Genomic DNA, 14,389 nt, shown 5'->3' on the forward strand with positions numbered 1-14,389 from the left:
TCGTAGTCACACAGGTTATGGAATGCCTGGAGAATTTACAGACATGTTCTGTTTCCCACCCCAACAATAACCATACTATTACCTGTGAAAATAACATGTCATGTGCATCACCATCATCATCATCATCATCATCATCATCTTCTTTGTTTCCCTTAGAATGGGAAAGTAACTGAACACACCCTCCACCGTCATGGACTGACAGTAGTCACTGGCTTGTCTTCACATGCTCATGCAACACGCCTAGCAACAGCAAACATCTTGTCATCTTGTGATATGGTTGGTATTTGTTTTGTACACATACAAGATGGCATACGTACATCTTCATTAGCTAATGCTGCCTGCCCATGATCCACGTATCTCCCTTCCTACGTTTGCTAGCCGTCCCGCCCGTTCCTTCCCCTATCCTGTCAACATTATGAGCACTTGTTTATCCATTCAGACAGGTGTTTGAATAATGTGCATCTCTGTCCAATAAATAATGATTGTCATGAGGCTGAGGGGTGAGGCGCGGGGTTAAGGGGTAAATTTATGACAGCCAAATGTATCTTTCACCTCATTGATCATGAAACGTGAGTGACTCCAAAGAACTCTGCGAACAGGTGCGGTGGCGAAGGGTAGGGGCCCTGGGGCGGTGGCGAGGGGTAGGGGGGAGACGAGAGAGAAAGAAAGGGGGGAGTGGAGTAAGAGAGAGAGAAAGAGAGAGAGATGGGACACAGCAAGGGAGTCAGGCAGGTTGAGTGATTGGAATTTGCATGATGAAGAAAAAAAATCTATACTCTGACTCAGAGTTCAGAGGTGAGGTGGATTCCAAAGGCAGGGGTTGTGTGTTTTTCATCCCCACGACATGTCTCCAAATCTAGCATCGGCCGCCGTGGGATACGGGAGACATTGCCCACAGGTGCACTTTGGCGACGCAAACAGCAACCAGTTATGACAGGAAATATGATTGAGAGGCAAGTCATTCGGACCCCCACCACCAAACCCACTGAGAGAGATAGCGCATACAGTACATAATGTTGTCAGATAGTTCATCCCCGTATCGATTACCAGGCCGGCATGGATGGATCATGTGTTACTGTGTCTGTTTTTAAATGTTTCTGGTATCGAATACATCGCTTGGATCAGATGTCTGTGGCATGTTTAAATACACCAGCATGCTGTCTCTCATTCCTTCTCTCTCTCTCGTCCCCCCTTCTCTCCATCATTCCCTCTGTCTCTCAAACATACAGCTTCTGTCTCTCATAAACACATGCACACACACACACACACAAAATGCCCATTCTCTAGGACCTAGGCCTATATCTCACAAACACACTATTTCTCTTGCTCACACGTACACAGCCTCTGTCTATCCCTCTCTCTATCAGTGTGTGGATGACAGCAGTTTAATATGACCCAGGGGGAATGAAGGCAGTTGCCGTTACAAGCCTGATAATTCGTCAAGTCACGAGCTAATGAGACGGTCATGGGAGCTTTGGCCACAGACACACCGGAATGTTGGGAACAGCCAATCACAGGACACAGTAAATTCTATGCAACTTTATTTATTCCCATCAGGGGTGACTTTAAAAATCAAGTTAGACATGTTTGCATTGTTAAGAGAAAGACATAGTAGTGTTGAGGTTGATGCAGTCTCAAATCCTAATTTAGCCTCATCCTGAATTTATGTACTGTTTTGAAAAACATAAACATAACAGTAGGTATCTAATACAGAAGCATGTAACAAAAGTTTCCCATAACAAATGTCTAATATCTCAATATTGACCAAATATGCAATCTGTCATAACTTCACAAAACAATTGCAAATAGGAGCACTAAATAACTCTGATTTATGCTGGTAGAGTGGTAGAAACGTTGTTTGTAGTTTACATAAATTATAGTGATGAATAAACTATAATTTACACATTTTGATAGAAAAGAAGATGTATGTGTGGCGTACGTCTTTTTTTGAGCAGAAAAGTCGCAATAAGATTCGATTTAATGCCTAAGATTTAATCATTGGTTCTGCTCTCGATTAGTCAGCCTGTTTTCATTGTAGGGCTTTTTGCGCAAGCGGTTATATCCTTCTTCACAGGGAAGAGAAGAGCCGATTTCAACAGGTCCCACGAAGACAAACAAAGAACCACACCCGGTATTGTATGACAGGTAGCTATGTCTAAACAGATTATTTTCAAAAATAGCATCTTCACGGATATTAATCACCCTTCGTTCGGGGATAAAATACCATTCATGCTTCCTCGTTCTGCTACTGGCATCGCAGCAAAAAACAAAATGGCTTTACAATGCAGCTAGCTAGCTAACCTAAAGTTAGGCCTGGAAAGCTGCATTTAGTCGGACACTGCAGCTAGTCAATGTGGAACCTGTTTTTCCGCAAACCTAAGTTTTAAAACGACAGGAATGTATTTGCACGAGTGCACAGCTGGTTGGTACTAGCCAATAAAATGAGCATTACAGGACCTTGCTGATTAGGTTAGCTAACTAGCATTGTAACTAACTCCTAATTTCAACTGGTTAGCATCAGAGCGACTCAATGCGTTTGTAATTAAGCGGCATTTGACATCTTGTGCAGTTGGTATATAATGTATAGGCTAACTTTACAGTACAGTTAGAAAGTCGTGTTTATATTAGCGATCTAACTCATGTAAGTGAATAACCGGCCACCTATAGCTATGTTGCTAGTAGCCCAATAATGGACTAGAAGCTAAGGTCGGAGTAACGTTATAGTGCAAGGGCCTTACCGTTACATGTTCTATTTAGAGGGGAATTGGCCCTGGCAGCCAAATAGTCCATCTAAATGTGAATCGATTTTCAATTGCGGTATGGTTCTAGAAACATAAAGCTTTCTACTTTCATATCACATCAAAACAATTTCACAAATGGAAAATATACAGTTACTGTTTTAAAGGTCGGCTTTGGGCAAAAATAACGTATTCAAACGGTATAACTGATCAATGCACCCATCATACCAGGTCATTTAATGCATTAAAAACTCAATTGGATGAATAAGATATTTGCCCAAAGTGCCATTTCTCTAAACAAATCTTTTGAAATGACGTCAACACATATGTAGTTACTGGCTAACGAACTAGCTGTTTCGGTGCGCATGACCAGAATGACGCATAACTAACCACCAAAGGCATACCCCATTTCTCTTCTGAAAATTGAGAAAGGGGCGGAGTTGGACCGGGTTAATGCAGTTGCAGCTGATAGTATCTTTATGTGACAACAGGTTTGTGGCGTCCGTCTTCTGTTAATACTCAGGTGTTCGGGGATGCAGATAGATAATTAGTACAGAGTTGACTCTGGCGTTTTCCGTAAACAAGCACTGTAACATGGAAATATGGCAGTGTGGGAAACCTAACCCTATAAAGCTGTGTAGAAATGTAACCTTTTTGTTTTATGAAAATTATTTCTCATTGATATGGAAGACACGTTCTGTATGTTTCCCAAACTGTACTGCAAGTGATGCATGTTAAAGTTTAGAGAAAGTGTATGGGCTTTTATGGCCAGACATATGATAGTCCAGTAGAGGCTGGTGGGAGGAGCTATAGGAGGACAATCTCATTGTAATGGCTGGAATTAAATTAATGGAACGTAGTCAAATGTGGTTTCCATATGTTTGTGCTTGATATTGTTGCATTTATTCCATTCCAGCCATTACTATGAGCCCGTCCTTCTATAGCTCAACCCACCATCCTCCATTGCTGTCATCAATAGGCCTTATTAAAGGTAGTTAGCCTCTATCAATGGAGTATGTTCCTAGTTACTGCACCCCTTGTCATTTGAACAGAATCCTATATACTTGTCCTTTCTTATGCATAGAACTTCTGCTCTTTGAGACTGATGTATGATGCCAACCCAGATTAGCTTCTAACTAACCTATCCCTAATATTCACACAAGCTTGCTTGATCGGTGGACTAAATCTGTGCAGGATGCTGATGGACTTCTCAATTACAAGATAGACTATCATCAGAGTCTAATGGCAAAATGGCGTTTACTCATTAAGGCGTCAGCATGCTTCAGTTTGACTGGCGCCTATGCGAAACGAACTAGTGTTCTCACATACTCCATTAAAATACCTTTCTCTTTAAAACATTTGAAAAAGGCAGCAATAGCACTTTGAGACGCCGGAGCCAGTATACACTTTTTCAAAATAGTCAGAATTAATCGAAGATAACTCAAGAAATTGGTCATTAATTGTAATGTTTTTGCACAGGAGATCTTACTCGCCCAATTTTACATCTAAAATGTTTGGTGCAGTATTTCTCAATGAAAACAATTTGTGTGAAAATGAGTCGTCTCTCGTTGAATGACAGACTTTATAGAAAAATCCCTACTGTTGACCAGGCACAGATGAAAGGGGCGTAGACTTCGGCTACTACAGACTTCGGCTTGCCTCGAGAGAGAAAATGTCTGTGCCCGAACAACCGAAGAAAACTTTACTGAAGTCCGAAATGAACAAAAACGTCACAATGTCATCATAATACATGCACAAGCCCTTCTGTACTGTTTCGGCTGGGAAGCAGGCGGACGCCTTTACAATTGAATCGGTCTGTCATCTGAAAACGGTGTAAAAAATACTGCTGTTTGGGCTTCTATCGAATTTATGTATAATAATTTTTCCCTTAATATTCCTTGTTTCAGGTCAACATATCAAGTTGTACATGTATTTGAATACAAGCAAGAATCAAGATTACATAAAATATAACATTAGCAACAGAAAACAAAAGGGACATGGCTGGTTGGTATACCGTATTTTACATTAGAAACTGGGTGGTTCGAGCCCTGAATGTTGATTGGTTGACAGCTGTGGTATATCAGACTGTATACCACGAGTATGGTAAAACATTTATTTATAATAGCAATAATGCAACGTCTGGGGTTTGTTGTATATTGCCAATATACAATGGCTAAGGCCTGTATCCAGGCACTCTGCGTTGTGTCGTGTTTAAGAACAGACCTTAGCCGTGGCATATTGGCCGTATATCACACCCCCTCTTCCCTTATTGCTCAAATATACCGGTATTTGGTTTTACGGACCGGTTTGGGTTTTAACTTTACCTTCTATAACGGTATTTGAATGTTTGGTTTGTTAAATCTGATACGCCATGTGTAATGTCCATTTTTATAGTTTACTCCACTACTTGAGTCATCTCTTTCCGCTCTCTTTCTGTGCCGCTTTCCACACAGACCTAGCCCCGTTAGCTAATAAATGTACTGAGTCAGAGAAAATGTAACTAGCTATACAGCCTGATAATACCAGTGATGGTGTAGACCTAAATCAGAATTTTTGCGCAACATTATCTTCTAAATCAGAGGGAAACGTGAAGCTCGAGTATGTTCGCTACATGCAGTTGCTAAGAGAACTTTATATGTAGCCAAAGATTATAGGGTTCCCTAGGAAACACTTATCAACACTTTGGTTGCTACCCTGTCTCCTCCCTGGCATTTTTGTTCATTTTCAAGTCAACCAACACTGTATCCAAAGTGTCCGCTATTATATTCTAACTATAGAATTAGAATAATACATTTCCATGATTCCAACAGTTCACCGAAATGAACATTTGGTTTAGGTCCACTCATTCACATAATTTAAGTGGGCAAGGTAAATGTCAATAAATACACAGCCATTCTGAGTGAGTGATCACCGTCAACCTATGGTGAAGAATTTCTATCCTGATGGGAGTGGTCTCATCCGAGATGAATATGTCCCCATCCACATGGCATGAGTGGTCACTAAATGGTTTGTTGAATGAAAACGATGTAAACCATATGCTATGGCCGTCTGTCACCAGATCTTAACCCAATTCTACACCACCATCAACAAATGATGGAATTTCTTGTGGAAGAATGGTTTTGCATCCCTCCAGTAGAGTTCCAGACACTTGTAGAATCTGCCAAGGCGCATTGAAGCTGTTCTGGCGGCTCGTGGTGGTCCAACGCCCTATTAAGACACTTTATGTTGGCGTTTACTTTATTTTGACAGTTACCTGTACAATACATAACATAATTACATTTTTATTACATTAACAAAAATAAATATTTTTTCTTATTACCCGTGACATTTCTCAGGGTATCTGCAAGATTAGGGGAAAGATAGCATGAAGGGGTCCCATATTTCCCCCCCCCCCCTTTGTTCTGAAGTATGGAATTTGTTTTCTCCAGTGGCAGCCTTTTAAATATCTCATAATACCACTTTTTATAGTAGGTTGCTGGTCTTTTATCCAAATCAAAATAATCAATTTGCAGGCCACAAAGTGTATATATATTTTTAGGTGATTGAGTTGTGCTAGTGTACGTAATGGCCTGTTGTCTGTGACACCTGATACAAGTAGCAACGGGTCCATTCTTCTAGAACATCTTAACATGCCCATTAGCTCAGTTTAGTTTTTCTCCCAAAAAATTGTTAATGTGGTGGGTATGTCCAAAACAAGTGCCATTGGGTACCTTTCATTGTTGTACTTCCACATGTTATTCTTTTCTTGGCCTTTGTATCAAATTGATGGTAAGTCTAATGGTGTTGAATAGTTAACATTGCTTTGCTTTTCCACCCTGTAAAAGAGCATGACTGCAAGATGTTTAAGAGAAGATGATGGAATTTTCCCTCCCCTCAATTTAAAGGAAACAAAAACAGTGAAATCATAGACATTTGTCACTACATAGGGACCCCCTCCTGTAAGAAAACCAAAAAGAAGAAATAATACAAGCAAATGAAATTTGAGGAGGCCCAGCATCTGTAATCCTGTTTCTGCATTCCACCTCTCAGCTTGGCGTTGCTCACAGAAAGTCCATCCCAGCTCTACCCTCTATCAGCTTGGGCAGATAGGGCAGCCAGTGCCTTCGGTACCGTAGGCCGGGGAACCCCGTTCCTCTTCGGACCGTCCGCGGCTATCCGCCTGGCCCAGATCAAAGCCCAGCTAACCCTGCACCAACTGAGCATCATCGCCGCTGCCAGTAACCACGGCAACCAGCAACTGGCCCTGCTCAACCTTCTCCAGCAAGCAGCTGCCAACAACATCGCTCAGCCGCTCGCCACCGCCATGTACCAGCCTCAGCAACAGGGGCCACCCTTCAACAGGCCCAGGAACATGCCATACCATCAACAACAACCCGGCCACTCTACGGATGGCAACAACATGGCCCAGATGAACAGCTACCAGGCGGGTCAGTTCCCGCCGCAAACACGGCTACCCGAGGAGCTGGAGTCAGCGATCTCTGTCCGTGTTCAGGGCGGGAGGGACGAGGACCACCGACTACTTAACCAGAATACCCAGATCTCCCGGCAGCACTGTGTAGATGCCCGCCTGCACGGGGACGGTCAGGGTGGGAGTTCAGAGACTGCCTATTCTAACAGCAACAACCTTGTCTCGCTCTCCTGCGATGACCAGCAGAATCAGATGCAAGATGTGGACTGGTCCAACTACCAGACTCCCAGTAAACTCTTTGGTCTCAATCAGCAGCAGCACCTCCAGCAGTCCTCCCACTCTCATGCTAACCCCAACAGCGGGCATTCAGGAGGGGGCATGCAAAGCTGGAATGCTCCTGTTTCTGAACCGGCTCGTCCACAGGGTGGAAACATGCAGGGTCTGTACGTACCCGAGAGCGCAGGCAGTATCCTGGCCGGCTTCGGTTTGTCAAACGATGACCTGGAGGTTCTCAGCCACTACCCTGATGACCAACTAACTCCAGACACTCTGCCCTTCATCCTACGTGACATACAGATACACAAAACAAACAGAAACACAGGCCCTCCTGCGTTCTCTCAAACTCTCCCTGCTATTCCTAACCTGCCGCCACCGCTGCGTCTTTCTCCACCACAGCGGCATCCTGCACATTCATGTACGACCAACATCCCACGTTTTCTGAGTGTGACGCAAACGGCGGGTAAAGTTATCGACTACGGCCACGCAAGTAGGGCGGCGGAAGAGGGTAGAGACTCTTACAAACGCGAGCTACCGCCTAAGGAGAGAGCGACTAAACCAGAGTCAAAGCCCACCGGTTCGTCTTTGAAACGTAAAGCTGAATCCCCAAGGCAGCACGACGACTCCTCCGACTCAAAGAAAGACAAAGACTACAGGAGGCGTGCTCCAATCCCCGACGCTCACAAGCACAAAATAACGCCCGTCAGAGACCCGCCATCAAGATCTCGGTCGGAGCGCGAAGGGTCCAGATCAAGGCCACAGTTCGAAGCCAGGAGTGAGTCGTCAAAATCAACCAGACCCACCGGTGCCAAACGCAGCTCTAGCGCAACCAAGAGGCTCCCAACACCCACCATGATAGGTGATTTCTCTGCGGACCCTCCGAAGGTGTACCCCCACACCTGCTCCCTGTGCGACATGCAATGTGAACGGGCTAAGGTGAGTACCGTACCTGTACCGCACACGTTGTTCGCCAAGCAGAGATTTTGTTTTTGTTAAACGGATACTTCAGGATTTTGGAGTCTGACGAATTTGTGGATACCATTTGTTGTCTCTGCGTCCAGTTAGGAAGTTGCTAATTAGCATTAGCTCAATAACTGGAAGTCTTTGGCAACTGCTAGCATGCTAGTTGATACCATAGACTTCCATTTGTTGTGCTGATGCTAGTTGGCTTTGGCTCGCAAAGCTACTTCTAACTTCCATCATACTGGATACAGAGAGATTGTATCAATGAGTTCCTCTGGCTCTGGGGAAGTAGATAAAGGGCTTCATTGCCAAAATCACAAAGTATCCCTTTAAGCTTTTATAAAGGCCCAATGCAGTTAGAGGAAAAATCCACTCAAACTATATTTTGGTATTTGTTTCCATGAGTCCACTGTTGATACACTACCACAGTGTTTTGAATGTCAGCAGTCAAGTTTTCAAGATATTGGACTTTCAAGAAGCAAAATGTCCACTTGCCACATTGTCATGATGATGCTAAACATTTTGGGACTGTATCAACAATGGACTAATGAAGGAGGGAAAAAAAGTTTTGGGGTGGATTTTTCCTTTAAACACCATAACCACTTTTACATACACACCAGGCATAAAACACAGTGAAATACATCACATAATATTTGGTTCTACTTACAAAAATATACATATTTTAAGCAATGGTTTAACAGGTCTGATTCACATCAGATTCACACATTGGTGTGCTTACGCTGATTGAAACACCAGGTTTTCTGTGCAGTCTTTCAATTTATTTGGACATGTAAATACCTTAATCGGCATCCCAGCTGTGATCTGCAGTTGTGCTAGCACCAGCTGAGCCTCCGTCTTTAGCGAGAGTGAAGTGAATTCGGAACAACAATGTATGCATCTTTACAAATAGTTTTCACATACAAACTTTATATGTCCGAAATCAGAATCAAATATGTTTCCCAAAAATAACATGGTCGCTGTGGTAGAATGTATATTTTGATTGGCAATTTTCTGCATTTGTCAGTGCCATCAGGTAGCCTGATTCCAGATGTGTCCATGTAAACAGCACTATTAAGGAAATCGTTCTTCTTGCAAAGCATGTCAATGTTTTTATTAAACTATTTTATTGATCTGACTATCCACAATAATCACATTATTGTGTGCATCTAACCGTACACGGTGTCTTCTCCTTTCAAACCATTATTTTGTAAATCCATATATGGTTGGTGTTACTGTTGAGTTGTTCAACAATTAAAACAACTAAACACTAAAGGAGAAAAAAAACTAAAAACATTTGCTCCTGAAAAAGTAGCCTGACCCTTACTCTGCTAATGATGAAGATGAAGAAGATGAAGATTGCAGAAGACATGGATATAACTGCAAAAGCTGAATCGTATTTGTGGTGAAGAGGACTAACTTTACCCAGTATTCACTCTTCTACAGTGTACAAAAACATTATCAATGCTGTTTTAATACAAGAAACACCATTTTGCAATTTACATATTTTGTTACAGGTTGTTGCCAAAATGTCTCTTTTCATAACTTCAAATTTTGAAACTTTCTTTAGTACTTTGCCATTTGATTTGATGCCTCAAACTTGAACAAGTAGTATCAATACATATATTTTTGATAGCTTGTTGAGGAATGCATTCAAGATATGGAAGACCTATACATATCAATAATACTCCTAAATATACATAATACATTTCCACCACACTCCTTAATGCATACATAAGCATAGGCACAATGGTGGTGTAAATGTGATCCTACCAATCACATCTCTCTGCTGGACTCTGGTATATATCTAACCATTATTTCTTTATTTTCTTTTGTTTTTTTTCTCACAGGACTGGATCAATCACGTGAACACAGTCAACCACACAGCTAGCTGCAGAGATCTGCGCAACAAGTGGGTGTTTAAAAAAATAATAATGCTAAAACTATGCTGGCAGTTAAAATCCTTATGTCTATTGAAGCACCCATCAGTCTAAGCAAAAAATTAAATAAATCCCATCAAAATCCATCAGTTTAAGATATCAGATGTCATTTTCTTTTTGCATGGGCTGTGTCTCAATCCATCACATCCTATGTCAGCCTTCCGCGTCCGTGATAGGTGGCCGAGCTACAGCGGTGTTTATCAGACCATGAGACATCCCGAAGATGTCTGTAGGGTCCGAACGGCTTGAGAAGTGTCATGTGACTCGTCTGAAGTCGGTAACGCTGATGTGCCAACTACTGTCTGTAGCGTCCGAACCATTTGAGCTACATTCTATGACCCCACTATGGAAAGTGGTGACTCACAAACACGATGGTGTTCTCCGTTTTGTTCCATGACCTTCTAAAGCTAACCCTTACAAACAAATGAACTATGGACGAGTTAGTTAAGTAAAACAAAACATTTCCTGAGCTTTCTTATATCCTAGATATAGGACAGACACTTCAAAACCTTATTCTTAATGGAAAAAAAATTGACTGCCTTTTTTGTTGTCATTTATGAATGTGTTATTCAATGTATTTCTATGGGCTATAGGAGGCCAAATTCAATATTTCCTAAAAGATAGATATATATTTTCTAGCTTTTTGGGATTCTTAAAGGTGTACTAGAAATTCAAAATCAAATAGCTAAATGATCCATGGTATGACCATCTTAAGGGTAACGTCCCACCTGGCCAACATCCAGTGAGATTGCAGAGCGCAAAATTCAAATACAGAAATACTCATTATAAAAATTCAGAAAACAAAACATATTTTACATAGGTTTAAAGATTAACTTCTTGTGAATCCAACCACGGTGTCAGATAAAAATAAAATAAAAAATGATTTACGGCGAAAGCATACTTTACAATTATTTGAAAACATAGCCCAGAAGACAAATCATTACAAACAGTAACCAGCCAAGTAGAAGAGTTACACAAGTCAGAAATAGAGATAAAATTAATCCCTTTGATGATCTTCATATGGTTGCACTCAGAAGACATTCATTTACTCAATAAATGTTCCTTTTGTTTGATAAAGTCTCTTTATATCCAAAAACCTCCGTTTTGTTTGCGTTTTTTTTAGTAATCCACAGGCTAAACGCAGTCACAACAGGCAGACAAAAAATCTAAATTGTATCCGTAAAGTTCATAGAAACATGTCAAACGAGGTTTATATTCAATCCTCAGGTTGTTTTTAGCCTAAATAATCGATAATATTTTAACCGGACAATAATGTTGTCAATATAAAAGGTTAACATGAAAGGCACTCTCTCTGTCGCGCGCATGAAAAAGCTCTGTGACACTGCAGGGTCCACTCATTCAGACTGCTCTTACTCCCTCATTTTTCAGAATACAAGCCTGAAACAATTTCTAAAGACTGTTGACATCTAGTGGAAGGCATAGGAACTGCAATTTGAGTCCTAAGTCAATGGATACTGTAATGGCATTGAATAGAAAACTACAAAACCAAAAAGAATCCTACTTCCTGAATGGATTTTTCTCAGGTTTTCACCTGCCAAATCAGTTCTGTTATACTTACAGACACTATTTTAACAGTTTTGGAAACTTTAGAGGATTTTCTATCTAAATCTACCCGTTATATGCATATCATATCTTCTGGGCCCGAGTAGCAGGCAGTTTAATTTGGGCATGCTTTTCATCCAAAATTCCAAATGCTGCCCCCTACCCTAGAGAAGGTAAAACAATTCCATATTTTTTAGCTTAGTACCCCTCCCCCACAACGGCTTAGACTTTTAGAGTTAACTAACCCATTAATACTCAACAATAACCCATGGATGATGTACTCATGTCTCTTCTTTTTCCCCCAAAGGTATCCAGACTGGAATCCAAATGTCCCAAGGTGAGAGATGTTCCTAAAATGTAGGACTACCTATTTTTCACCCTGATTGTCCAATCGTACCTTTTTTTAGATTACAACTGTGCAACTGACAAACCACCTATCATTTTCCTCTGGTGGTGTTGTATGTCACTGGGTCTTTGAATCACATATAATGTCATATTGTTCTTCTGACTCCTCTCTCCCCTCTTTGCCCCAAACCAGGAGTGACCCGTCTCAAGGTCAGGATGCCTGTGCCAACTGGCATTCCCTAGAACGCTCTCCCTCCCGCTCCGTGTCCCGTTCCTTGTCCTGGTCCCCCACCCCCCCTCCGGACCGAAGCAGAAGGATCTCTCCGCCCACCTCCCATGGACACACCCCCCACACCTCTGGCCGGCACAGCCCCTCCCAGTCCCATCGGCGTTCTGCCTCCAGCGCTCACAGGCCGGAGAAGAGAACCAGCGAATCCTCAGGTAAGCCACTTTGTCTAGATGCTAATCTGGGCTAGTGGTTGACACGGTTTCCCAGACCCAGATGAAGCGTATTCCTGGAGTGCTAGTCTGTTGGCACTGTAATATATCTGCCCTGTGCTACATCGTCATAACCCAGACGTCATTTGTTACCCCTACCTCCAGGGATATCTACTGTAATATATCAAATCAAACTTTATTTGTGACATGCGCAGACCTTACCGTGAAATGCTTACTTACAAGCCCTTACTTCTTATTCTTATGTGTCAGATTAAAAAAAAAAAAAAAATTGTACGGAAAAAGCACACCATGCAATAATCTGAGTACGGCGCTCAGACACAAAAACAAGCCGTACAGGTACCCGCCATGTTGTGGAGTCAACAGAAGTCAGAAAAAGCATTATAAATATTCACTTACCTTTGATGATCTTCATCAGAATGCACTCCCAGGAATCCCAGTTCCACAAATGCTTGTTTTGTTCGATAAAGTCCATAATTTATGTCCAAATACCTTGATTTTTGTTGTAATATATCTACGTCATTATAACCCAGACATCTGTCACCCCTACATCCAGGGATATCTACTGTAATACACTGCTCAAAAAAATAAAGGGAACACTTAAACAACACAATGTAACTCCAAGTCAATCACACTTCTGTGAAATCAAACTGTCCACTTAGGAAGCAATACTGATTGACAATAAATTTCACATGCTGTTGTGCAAATGGAATAGACAAAAGGTGGAAATTATAGGCAATTAGCAAGACACCCCCAATAAAGGAATGGTTCTGCAGGTGGTGACCACAGACCACTTCTCGGTTCCTATGCTTCCTGGCTGATGTTTTGGTCACTTTTGAATGCTGGCAGTGCTTTCACTCTAGTGGTAGCATGAGACGGAGTCTACAACCCACACAAGTGGCTCAGGTAGTGCAGTTCATCCAGGATGGCACATCAATGCGAGCTGTGGCAAAAAGGTTTGCTGTGTCTGTCAGTGTAGTGTCCAGAGCATGGAGGCGCTACCAGGAGACAGGCCAGTACATCAGGAGATGTGGAGGAGGCCGTAGGAGGGCAACAACCCAGCAGCAGGATCGCTACCTCCGCCTTTGTGCAAGGAATAGCACTACCAGAGCCCTGCAAAATGACCTCCAGCAGGCCACAAATGTGCATGTGTCAGCATATGGTCTCACAAGGGGTCTGAGGATCTCATCTCGGTACCTAATGGCAGTCAGGCTTCCTCTGGCGAGCACATGGAGGGCTGTGCGGCCCCACAAAGAAATGCCACCCCACACCATGACTGACCCACCGCCAAACCGGTCATGCTGGAGGATGTTGCAGGCAGCAGAACGTTCTCCACGGCGTCTCCAGACTCTGTCTGTCTCTGTCACATGTGCTCATGTGCTCAGTGTGAACCTGCTTTCATCTGTGAAGAGCACAGGGCGCCAGTGGCAAATTTGCCAATCTTGGTGTTCTCTGGCAAATGCCAAACGTTCTGCACGGTGTTGGGCTGTAAGCACAACCCCCACCTGTGGACGTCGGGCCCTCATACCACCCTCATGGAGTCTGTTTCTGACCGTTTGAGCAGACACATGCACATTTGTGGCCTGCTGGAGGTCATTTATTGTCAATCAGTGTTGCTTCCTAAGTGGACAGTTTGATTTCACAGAAGTGTGATTGACTTGGAGTTACGTTGTGTTGTTTAAGTGTTCCCTTTATTTTTTTGA

At 42.4% G+C, this 14,389-nt stretch overlaps 1 protein-coding gene across 1 annotated transcript in view; it reads left to right on the forward strand.

The window, feature by feature from the left end:
* The first annotated feature begins 844 nt into the window (after window positions 1-844).
* Window positions 845-14,389, forward strand: part of LOC120034778 (zinc finger protein 638-like) — a 30,790-nt gene continuing 17,245 nt past the window's right edge. Inside the window, exons 1-6 of the mRNA XM_038981382.1 lie at window positions 845-898; window positions 2,019-2,131; window positions 6,768-8,358; window positions 10,233-10,294; window positions 12,193-12,222; window positions 12,424-12,671. Coding sequence (XP_038837310.1) covers window positions 845-898; window positions 2,019-2,131; window positions 6,768-8,358; window positions 10,233-10,294; window positions 12,193-12,222; window positions 12,424-12,671 — 2,098 coding nt within the window. The remainder of the gene's footprint in view (window positions 899-2,018; window positions 2,132-6,767; window positions 8,359-10,232; window positions 10,295-12,192; window positions 12,223-12,423; window positions 12,672-14,389) is intronic.

The sequence above is a fragment of the Salvelinus namaycush genome, chromosome 42 (genome assembly GCF_016432855.1).
Source record: "Salvelinus namaycush isolate Seneca chromosome 42, SaNama_1.0, whole genome shotgun sequence".
Classification (NCBI taxonomy): Eukaryota; Metazoa; Chordata; class Actinopteri; order Salmoniformes; family Salmonidae; genus Salvelinus; species Salvelinus namaycush.